Below are 12,164 nucleotides of genomic sequence, written 5' to 3'. Positions count from 1 at the left end.
AAAAGACACAATACAGCTGGGAGCAGCATTATACCGTAGGCATAGACATTTTTATTCTTCAAGCTTCTTCAACAGTTTGATAAGATAACAATTCCATTAAATTAATTTAAGATCGAAAGGTGAAATAGTAGAATAACCTAATATAATAGGGATAAGAAAGGAATAATATAACACAAAACAGCTATGCACAATGCACATAGCTAATTACCAACAGTCGGACGGAGTAGGCCTTACATCTTCTGATGCACTTGAACACATCACCAGTTGATGAACCTGGGTTCATCGGGTGCGTTTGGGTCTTTCTACATCAGACAACCTCACCCAGGCGACCCCGCCACAGTTGTTCAGACAGCAGCCTACCGTATATATAACAAACTAAAGTTTAGTGAGTATAGGTAATTATTTTGCAGCCTTAGATATCTTAGATTTAGTCTTATGCATGATGCACCAACTTTGGAAAGTTCAGGGATCTTCTACTGTATGGGAATAAAGTGATGTAGCACGTGTTTCAACAAATCATACTCACCTGTGCACTTTGCGGATTTAGGCCTATAGACAGGCTGTTTGATCTCTGCTACTATAGCAACCATGACGTGAACAAAATATAATGTCCAATCAGCTCCCAGCTGTGCGTTTGGAGGTATATATAAACACAAAGGAGTATGTTTGTTATGTCGCATTTACATGCTTAGCTGCAGTTCTTTCCAAATCTCTGGGCCAGACACATGATCACGCTTTGTCTTTATCAACGGCACGTGTCATGGCCGAGGAGGCAAAGAAAATGGCAGCGTACGCCGCGGTGGATAATCATGTCCAGAACAGCCAGGTTGTCGGAGTAGGCAGTGGCTCAACCGTCGTCTATGCCGTGGACAGATTAGCTGAGAGGGTTCGTCTGGAGAAGCTCAACATTGTTTGTATCCCGACCTCCTTCCAGGCCCGTCAGCTGATTCTCAATCATAACCTCACCCTGTCTGATCTGGATAGACACCCAGAGCTGGATGTGGCCATTGATGGGGCAGATGAGGTGGACTCTGACCTCACGTTGATCAAAGGGGGAGGGGGCTGCCTGACACAGGAGAAGATCGTGGCTGGCTGTGCTAAACATTTCATCGTCATCGCTGACTTCAGGAAGGATTCCAAGACTCTGGGCCAGCAGTGGACGAAGGGGGTTCCCATTGAAGTCATTCCCATGGCGTACGTTCCCATCGCCAGAACCATCGCTGCGCGCTTCGGAGGGGAGGCCAGCCTAAGAATGGCTGTCAGCAAGGCAGGACCAGTCGTCACTGACAACAGCAACTTCATCCTGGACTGGAAGTTTGAGCACGCGCAGAACTGGAGAGAGGTCAACGTGGCCATCAAGATGATCCCAGGTGTGGTGGAGACTGGGCTCTTCGTGGACATGGCTGAGAAGGTCTACTTTGGACTGGAGAACGGAGGCATGATGAGTCGAGTTCCCCAAGTCAACTGAAGAGTTATAACAAGCATAATATTGATGACATCAGGGATCTCCTTGTGTGACGTTAGTCTTGTACTGCATACGGACATAGGGACCTACACTCAAAGCCAGATGTTGGAGCAGTGAGTGTGAAGTGAGTGGTGCTGATGATGATCATGATGATAGACCCACATGACGTCACACATAATGCTGGAAAAACACATGGTCATAAACAAGAAGCCATGCACTGGAGCGGTTAGCACCGCTCGAAAATTATATCTGAATGAAGGGGAGGGGAGAGGGGCATTTTGATGGGCCCTATACACAAATCTGTGAGACAGACATCTGACAGAATTTGACTATCCTGGACTAGCCTGCACTGACAGATTTATCTTGTTCCAGGCTACAGTAACAGTATAGGCTCCTGTCCTGGCCTACAGGAGCGTCACAAGGGGGGGCAAAGTGGGACTGAGTTACTAGGGCCCAAGTTGGAGGGGCCTTAATTATTTTATACTTTAGCTATTGAAAAATAGCAGATCTACAAGCTCGAGCTTGTATATCTGCTATTTTTTAAAAGTCGTGAAAATGTGTGCAAATCTTTGAATATGTATTTTTTAAGCGAACATTTGTAACTCAAAACTAAATATTTGAGATGGGGGTCCGTGCCGTGGCCAAATGCATATCATTTTGGGGGTCCTTCACATGAAAAGGTATGAGCACCACTGACATAGAAACATAGGTTTTTCCAAAAACCTTAGAAGGATTTGAAATATCCAAAGACTTGCACACAAATATTCACGATTTTTCAAAAATAGCAGACCTACAAGCACACAGAGTGGCACTCGGTGCCGCGCTGTGAGCTTGTACGTATATCTGCTATTTTTTCAATAGTTAAAGCACACAATAATGCGTAATAATGCGTTCCCAGTCTAAAAACCCCTCCCCCTATGAAGAACATTCATGGGGGGCCCCTAGTGAATCCTTGTACCCAGGGCCCAGAATTTGGTGCGACACCCCTGCTGGCCTATGAACCACATGGCTCGGGAACTACCAACTTAATTTCTTTGCTGTTCTAACCACTCCTACGTCTGGCTTTGTGTGTCTGTAGGTCCCTATGTCCGTATGAGCACGAGACTAATGTCACCCGAGACTAACATCATAGAAAGTACACAGGGACCGACATCACCACAGCTGATGTCAAGGACAGAATGGCCCATACAAGGAGATATGCAAAAAAAAAAACCCTGTAAAACACAGTTTTCAATGCTTTCAAACAGCTACTTTATAACTTTTTGTTTAGGCAAAAGCTCAGAGCCTTACCAACCAGCAACGCATTTCGACTTTCGAGTATGATAGCGCTTCCTCGGCGAGCAGTGAATTCATACATAGCAACAGTAGGGGGACTGCCCCATGGTTCGAACTCCCATTGGTCCGAACACCGTCGGCAGTTTTACTGAGGTTAGGGTTAGGGTTAGATTTAGGCATAGTTTTACTGAGGTTAGGGTTAGGGTTAGATTTAGGCATAGTTTTACTGAGGTTAGGGTTAGGGTGGTCGGACCAAAGGGAGATTGAACCAAGGACATGTTACCAACAGTAGTAGTGGTGGTAGGATTAATACTTTAGACAAGGGGCTATTGACTCCACTGGCATATCAAAGTTAACCACATACTGTGTATTGCTTCTTCATTGTAATATTCTCCTTGCAACTAGAACGAGGCACTCCGCAGTCTCCGCGACACCTTTGCCCTGGAGGAGATAACAACGTATACGGTCATTTAGCCCAACGCTTCTTCAGCTCCATCACCTCAGGTGTGTGTTTATGTCAAGGAGCTGGGCCTTGTGATAGCAACTATGGTACACTTCTCTGGAGCATGACATGATTTATGATTATTGACTGTACTTATTATTCTTCAGGGATAACTCAGGAACTCTCTCACTCTCTCCCAACACTGTTTCACTTTATTTTAATTCCTTCATATTCATTGTATTAAGTCATGAACGAACGTGCAACGACAGTGAACGGAGAGAGAGAAAATGTGTGATTCCTCTGGGGAAATCTCGCTTTTTCGAACGCACATCATTTTGACAACGGAGCGTCGGCAGGTATCGCTACTCACCCCACGGAGGTTAGGGTTAGGTTTGGTTGTCGAAAAGATGACTTGTAGAAATAGTGACACGCTCATGATTTTTCTAAAATAGCAGATCTACAAGCTCGCAGCGCGGCACTCGGTGCCGCGATGTGAGCTTGTATATCTGCTATTTTTCAATAGTTAAAGCACAAAATGTGAGTGAATCCTTGTACCCAGGGTCCAGAATTTGGTGTGACACCCCTGAGAAGAGTTGGATATAGAGTAAGTTTACAGGGTAAGACCTGGAACGGATTATTACTTTAACCATTAGTTTATGTATTAACTATATAAAAAAGTAGCAGCTATACAAGCTCACAGCGTGGCACTCGGTGCCGCGCTGTGAGCGTGTAGATCTGCTATTTTTGAAAAATCATGACAATCTTGTCTTTGCATATATTGACCCAATTCTATAAAACTCATGTTTCTATCATCAGTGGTTCTCAAACATTTTCATGTCAAGGACCCCCAAAATTACATGTATTTGGCCGCGGACCCCTAGCCTGGCTCCAGCCAATAGACCCGCCCACTCTCTGAGTGAACTGCATCTCTTGGTCTGGATATGTCATATGACGAGTCTCTTGATTCGGTTCAAAGCCGTATCTTGGCGAACCGACCAATGAATTCAAAGCAAGACGGAAAAAATCTACAGAAACAGTGGAGGGAGGGGTGGCTGCGTGGCTCACAAGAGTTCTTAATTGCTCCCTTTGAACTTCAAAAGGACTCCGAACTGCAGGCATTGATTGAGCCATACAAGTGTCGAGTAGCTCGTTAGTGATTCTCTCTAATCAGTGAAACATCAAAGACACTGACCTGTTGGGGTGCATGTCATTGAGGGGAGGGGGAGGAGGGATTGTTTTGTGTGCAAAAGTCAAACACAACCCTCCCACCAGATCGCTTGTGATTGGGAATTTCAAATTTTAAATCCCCTCCCCTTTGAAATCTCAACACAATGGCTCAGGCTCAGACTCTTAAGCTCCAGCGCAGAGTCTGAAATCAGGCTAGCGGACCCCCATCTCAAAACATGTTGTTCCAGGGACCCCCCTAGAAGCATTTTTTTTAAATAACAGATCTACAAGCTCACAGCGTGGCACCCGTTGCCGCGCTGTGAGCTTGTAGATCTGCTATTTTGTAATAGTTAAAGCATAAAATAATGGTTAAAGTGGTTCCAGGTCTTAATGGGTTAAAGATGTACAGTATACATCAAGGGTCTTCAGGGGGTCCCTAGAGTTACTACAGGGGGGCTTATATTCAGGTGTGGCTTATAGTCCAGAAATTACGGTATGTATTTGCCCACGGACCCCGTCTCGGTGACCCCCATATATTAGATTTGTGTTGATAAAATGCTTCAAATATACTCCAAATTCTTATTCAAAATCTTTTATTTTTATTTTTTCTCAAATAGCCCGTATACAGGGTGAAAAAAAAAACATCACAAGGATGCAACTGGGACGTATCATCAGTGATGTAGCCTGGGGTCGACGGGTGTTTCGGGTCTCGCAACATCATACACCCTCGCCCAGGTAACCCAGCCGGGTTGATCAAGTCCCGACTTACGTCCCAGTAGCTATCCACGATCCGTCCTATTAGGTAAAGACAGGGTCACTCAATGTGCTGCACCGGAACTACTCTGCCGGGATTGGGGGTACTATTCTGGCACGTGGAAGAACTAGGCTCTATGGGTTAAAGTGGTTAAACTGATTGTGATGCCGTTAGCACATTTTGCTTGGGACCCCCTGGAACCCCATCAAGGACCCCTGGGGGTCCCCGGACCCAACTTTGAGAATCACTGTGCAACAGTGTATAGCGACAACCATAAGAACAGGGGTCTTTAACGTTTTCAGGCCAAGGACCCCTTAGTTGAGAGAGAGATGAAGCAGGGACCCCCACAACCTGTTCGTAGATTCCATAGTTTCATTGTTTGACAGCACAATCATCAGTGTATTTTGGATTCATGTCAATGTGTGTTTTCAGATATTTAACCACTTGAACCGTCAATACTTAACAAACTTGAACTTTCACTCTGTACTTAGTCTGCTCTTTTCCCCCCTCTCTACACCAAACCTCTTTGCCTAAAATAGCCGATCTACAAGCTCGTAGCTTGTAGATCTTTTATTTTTGGCTAAAGTTCTCAGAATATGGACGCTAGGGTTCAAGTGGTTAATATACTGTAGAAAAAAATTGAAAAAAGTTTCTATCACACAAATATTTGGAGGACCCCCTGTAGTAACTCTGAGGACCACCAGGGGTCCTGGACCCCCTGTTGAAGACCCTTGCATGAGAACATGGAATATAATTGTAGTAATCATCATAAGCATTCATTGTACAGTAACTAGCAAGTCATGTCTTTACTATTATGTATTGAGCTCACCTTCAGTTTGGGGAGATCGTTGGAGGTGAGAATAACCTTGTGATGTCTTCAACATGCAACTCAACCACTGAATAACCGACCTAGAAACTGGTTTAAGTATGCTCACTGCACTGTTTAATAAGAAAATGGTGGCAAATAGCCCTGAGCAATGATCAGGGTTATTTGATCGAGCAGTTCCTCGTAGACAGGTTCTTACATAAATGTGCTTTCATTCAGTAATATAAATATCACTTGATTGTATGTCAAAATTTAAAAACTGAAAATAAACCTTGTTTAAACTACTATGGGATCATCTCTCTAATTTGTCTAAAAGTGAAAGATGCAGTAATTTCCTGATTTGTATGTTTATTTAATAATGTATACACATTATGTTAATGAGGCAAGGTTGCATGACACATCCATCCATCTTTCTAGATTTTTCCGCGCTACTACTCCCAGGTTTGTCTCAGGCTCACGGCAGAGTATTGAATTATGGAGTCTCTCAGAATGATCGCTGGAGTATTCTTTATGTCCCTTCTGCCTCATATTATTCTCAGATGTGAGAAATACTTATTTCTCCTTTTGCGTTGCTGTGAAATGTCCACCTTTTGGAATGCTTCTGCTGAATCAACAAATGATTTCCATGTGTAAGGGAGGCTGTGCACGAGTATACACTTGTGATTATTATGTTCTTATACCACAGGCAGAACACTGGTAATGCAGTGCCAGAAGGATTTATGTTGGTTTTGAGGACTGAACACTACTTTCACAGAAGGTACTGTAGGCTAGGCACATACCATTTATTTAGGTTTACACATTTTTATTTAATGTTTTGACATTTATGTCTGCGTGATTATAAACACATCATGTTAAAGCACTGGAAAAGCATCCATTAGACGTAATATAGAACAATATTGAAAAGTGAGATGCATCGAGAGGTGTTGTAGAATCCAATTATTAATAGGTGAATCAGAATCAAATCATTAGGCCAATGAAGATTCCCACTAGTATGAATGCAAATGTGATTATAAGCAAGCTACAGTAGCAACCCATTGTTTTCATACAGACAGCAAAACGAAACACACATTATCATTCAGTCAGCTGTTTAGATTGTCCACTTTTTTAGTATCAATGATTTGTCATTATCATACTAGATTAGAATATCTATACATTCCTTATGTGTGAGATGACTGAGAGCCCAATGCACTGCAAACAAATAAAAAATGCCACATGTAGCATTTTTTTTTCTTCTTTAAGCCGAGTGAATCCTTCCTACACACATTTCTCTGTGTTGTCATTGCTGTTTTATCCTACTGGCTCACCTGCCAGTAAGCACAGACGCTCTACAAAGCCGGGTGCACCGCGGTCAGTGTTGTACCCGAACGCGTTCAATGAACGATCGTTCATGAACACGTTCATATTTTGGGCGAACATGAACTATTGTGACGTCCGTGAACAGCGCTCGTTGGCCTGTTCGTGCGGCGGTCCGCGGTCGTTTTTCCTCTCGTCTTGCTTTGCATTTACATGCTCCAATAGCACCCAGCTGCAGACTCGCAGACCTCGAGAACGTTGATATGTGAGCCGTGCTGTCTGCAGCTGGGTGCTTCTCTTCACACGAAGTTCTGTGTGTGAGTCTCCTCCTCGTTACGTCGCCTCTAAAGTAAAGCCTGTGTTTACTTCGTCGTATGACGTGCGTCGCATCCACGAAGACGTGAGCTTGTAGATCAGCTACTTTAACCAACGCGGAAACATGCAGATGTGCACGCCGGTTCGAAACGTATGCCTTCACAATAAGGATGCAGGAAGACTGGGCACCAAAATATTGTGGGCACCTCAATGTTAAGTTGGATGAAATAATTTCTGTGTGTGGTTCTATATGGGCTGTCGATAATTTTGACAAATAATAGCTTGCAGCAATGTCTAAAAAAATAAATACATTTGAATAGCCAAAAGTATAAAAATAATTACAGTTAAAAAAAAGAACTAAAAAGAACTAAGTTAGTTAATTTTGGGGAACCGTGAACTTTAGTTCAAAATGTGGAATTGTGAACTATGAAATGAACTAGTTCATTTTAGAAGTTTCCCAACACTGACCGCGGTGGACTCAACATTTTGTCAATTAAAAACGAGTTTAAGATGACACGTTTGTCAAATGGGTGCATGTGTTTTCTCAATGCTTGTGTTTGACAATTTGCAGCCATTTTGTGTATGCGCTGTTTAATTGGTGAATGCGTTTTCGGACTTTGCAGGCGTTGTGTCAATTTGCAGAATACTGAGCCCGGCTACCGTAGGTTTATGGTCCGTATGTGATCTAATGTGAATCTTAAGATGTTCATTTTGGATAAAACGTTTGTCGCAAATGGTACAACGAAAGGGTTTCTCCCCTGTGTGTATCCTCATGTGCTTTTTCAGACTTCCACTTTGATTAAAGCTTTTCTTACACGTTGAGCAAGTGTACGGTTTCTCCCCCGTGTGTGTCATCGTGTGTCGTTTTAATTCTCTATTTCCACCAAAGCTTTTGTTACAAATTGTACAACTAAAGTTCTTCTCTCCCGTATGAATGATTGAGTGCGTTTTCAGAGTTATATTTCTATTAAAGCTTTTACCACAAACCGTACAAGTGAACGGCTTCTCCCCCGTGTGGATCCTCATGTGTCTTATCAGATCTCCCTTGTCGCCACAGCCTTTGCCACAAACTGCACAAGTAAACGGTTTCTCGCCTGTATGCACTCGCATGTGTATCTTTAGTTGTCCACTTTGTTTAAAGCTTTTGTCGCAAAGTGTACAACTAAACGGCTTTTCCCCCGTGTGAATCCGCATGTGTCTTGTCAGGTCTCCCTTGTTACCGCAGGCTTTACCACAAACTGTACAGGAAAAGGGTTTTTCACCTGTATGCACTCTCATATGTATCTTCAGGTTCCCGCTGTGATTAAACCCAGTGCCACACACTGCACAATTAAAGGGTTTTTCCCCCGTATGAGTCCTCATGTGAATCTTCAGATTCCCGCTGCGATTAAACACTTTGCCACAAACTGTGCAACTGAAGGATTTTTCAGGCGCTTTCCTCTTTCTTTTCATGGACGTACTTTGTTTCGATGATTTCAGGTCCTGGGACAGCTTGTTGCCAGAAGACGACGATGTTTGTCCCTCCACACGTTGTGTCTTGAGTGACTCCAAAGTATTTAAAGCTGACTGAGCCTCCCTGGTCTGATCTAAATCACTTTGTTCGTGGTCAGATTCAGAATCACTAGCTGGTTGTGATGCTCTACAGCCCTCTACTCCGGGGTTCTCCCACTCATCACTGTCTTCATTGTCATATTCGGAACCGAGCTGGTTATCATTCGTTGGCTGTGATGTTCCAAGGCCCTCTACATCAGCTTGTGTTTTTAAGTGTTCGGCTGAGGTGCTGGCTAGAGGCTCCGTCTTTCTGTTTTCGCCATCATCCTCGGTTTTCACTGCTATTGTCATAATAGATGTGTCAGCAACCTCTGGTCTTCGAGGCTCCTTCTGTTTGTCTTTAATCTGTAGGGGCTTTGGTTCCTCCTTGACCACACCGGGTATCCTCTCCAGATGTTCAGGGGAAACCTGTTTGCACACAGGCAGTGGCAGGAAGTCTGGAAGGAGAAAAAGAACAACATAAATAGTAGGGATGTCACTAACGGTTCAGTTAGAAACCGGTTTACCCGCCAGCATTAACCGGTTATAGGGCTGTCGCGATTATGACATTTTACATGATGATTAACTCATTAACTGCCAAAAACGTGAATCCCTTAAAAATCCCGTTGTACCACCCTGCCACGCCCGTGAATCCCGTGAATAAAAAAAAACAAAAAAAAAAAAACTTTTTTTTTTTTTTTTTTTTCAAAAATTTTTTTTTGGACCCCAAAAACGTTAGTAGGCATGATAGCGATCGCGAAATTGCTTGTTTAACCCCCATACAACCCCCATACAACTCAGGTAGCAGACCTCCAAGCTCACAACAGTGTAAAACATAATGGCTGCTATCTCATGAATGCCTGAACGGATTTCCATTCGGATTTTTTTGTTTGAAAGCTGTGAGCAATGTGGACACACGTGGTGCATTATCTAGGCATGGGTGTGCATGATCCGTGCACTATGAATTACATGGAAGTCTATGGAGACGAATGGCAGTTAAAGAGTACGAAGGTATTGTTAAATGGCAGCATATGAGTTAATTGTCACTCAAATAATTGCGATTAACGATTTAATTGTGTTTTTGTCGTTGACAATTACATTTCTGTTTGGCTGGTAGGCTTTGCAGTTGCACATGGCAATCATGACACATAACTTAAATATAGAAAGAAATTACTGACATATTTGACAATTTTATACTTAAAGAACATTGCTAGTGGAAATAGTCTGCTATTTCCAGTTTTAAGGACCACGCGGTCAACGTTATGATCATACGAGCGAGATATTATGAAATAAAACAGCACATGCACTGACTAAACCAGGGGTCTTCAACGTTTTCAGGGCAAGGACCCCTTAGCTGAGAGAGAGATGATGCAGGGACCCCCACTACACTACATATTGTATGAAATGTGTATTGCAGATTTGCATCAATTTCATAAACTTGCAGTCCATGTTGGATTCATGTTAAAATGTGACATTTAACCACTGAAATTGACAATACTTAGTAAATTTGACATTTCACTCTGTACTTGGTCTGCTCTTTTTTAACATCTACACCAAACCTATTTGCCAAAAATAGCTGATCTACACGCTCTCAACGCCTCACGCTGCAAGGCGTTGAGAGCTTGTAGTTAGTTGAGAGCTTGCAGTTCTCCTCAGAATAGGAGGGTTCGAGTTGTTCATTTAAAAATAATTATCCTGTCACACAAAGATTTTAGTAGTAACTCTGAGGACCCCCTAGGGGTCCCGGACCCCCTGTTGAAGACCCATGGACTAAACAATAATGCACAGCTAATGATGCAAACAGTAACACACTGACTAAGTTACTGTCTGCTGCCCCCTCTCTCCCCCTCTCATCTCTTTGTCTATTTCTCTCTCCCCTCTTCTCTCAGCCTGTCTGTCTGTCTGTTTGTCTGTCTCTCTCTTTTTCTCTCCATGTCTCATCACTGTGATGTCAGGGGAACCACTCTAACATAATGGGTTTGCCACTCTGACATCACACTCTGGCTTCTCTGTGATGTCACACTGACAGGATCCCTGTTATGCCCATATATGGAGTTCCCTGATGTCATCAATATTAAGCCCATATCTAACAGGACTTCATAAGGGAATGCCCATATATGGAGGCCACATCGGACACATACCACACTAACAGAATCCATATACGGCCAAGACAGCCCATATCTGTGTGGCTGGTTCTACAGACAGGGATCTCCATGTATGGGCATAAAAGGGTATGATGTCAGATGTCATAGACATAATAGGACTTTCACATAACAAATAACTGAGTAAGCATGTTTGGGCTCTCACAGCATATCTCCATATACAGTACATGGATCTCCATATATGTGTACCAGGGGTCTCCATATATGTGTACCAGGGGTCTCCATATATGGGTAACTGGTCCAATATACATCACTGGCCAGATGGCCAAGACATGGCGCGACCTCGGGCCCTGAGGCGTCTTACTAGTACATTTATATTTATATATAGATATATAAATATAAATATAAATAAAAATATATATACACACACACGCACGCACACACACACACACACACACACACACACACACACACACACACACACACTACTGTATATGCGCAATAGCCAGCAACAGTACATTTATGTAAAGCACGGGTTCTCAAACCTTTTTCTAGCATGACCATCATAATATTATGAGGGATTGAGGGATTGTTTTTGGCGACCCCTTTGCAAAAAGCTTCAGAATATTGACCACCAGCACAACTAAATGCTATTTTTTAAATGAATGTACTGATAATGGAGAGGTTAATATTACATTATGAATACATTAACCCATTAAGACCTTAAAAATACCTAAAAATGTCTACTAAATCCTAATGGTTTTCTGAATAACTTAGGTTTTTAATGTCAAGGACCCTTGGAATTGTATGTATTTGACAGCGGACCCACATCTCAAAATATTGTCTTCCAGCCCCCCCAGAAGCAAAGATTTGAGTAAAAAATTAAATTCCAAGTTTTTTTTCCTCAAAAATAGCAGATCTACAAGCGTGTGTGGGAGAAACATTCAGCAAAGACCGTCTGGAACAGGATTGGAATCTGTGGTGCGGTGTCAGGC

At 42.9% G+C, this 12,164-nt stretch overlaps 1 protein-coding gene across 1 annotated transcript; it reads left to right on the top strand.

The window, feature by feature from the left end:
- Positions 1–760: 760 nt before the first annotated feature.
- Positions 761–1,468, top strand: LOC308306668 (ribose-5-phosphate isomerase-like; the record flags this gene model as incomplete). Its single annotated transcript, XM_080751709.1, has 1 exon — positions 761–1,468. The coding sequence occupies one exon, from the start codon at positions 761–763 to the stop codon at positions 1,466–1,468; it is 708 nt and encodes a 235-aa protein (XP_080607835.1).
- Positions 1,469–12,164: the final 10,696 nt, after the last annotated feature.

The sequence above is a fragment of the Nannobrachium achirus genome, assembly GCF_963921795.1.
Source record: "Nannobrachium achirus genome assembly, chromosome: 21".
Classification (NCBI taxonomy): Eukaryota; Metazoa; Chordata; class Actinopteri; order Myctophiformes; family Myctophidae; genus Nannobrachium; species Nannobrachium achirus.
This window is presented reverse-complemented; position numbering and strand designations above follow the sequence as displayed.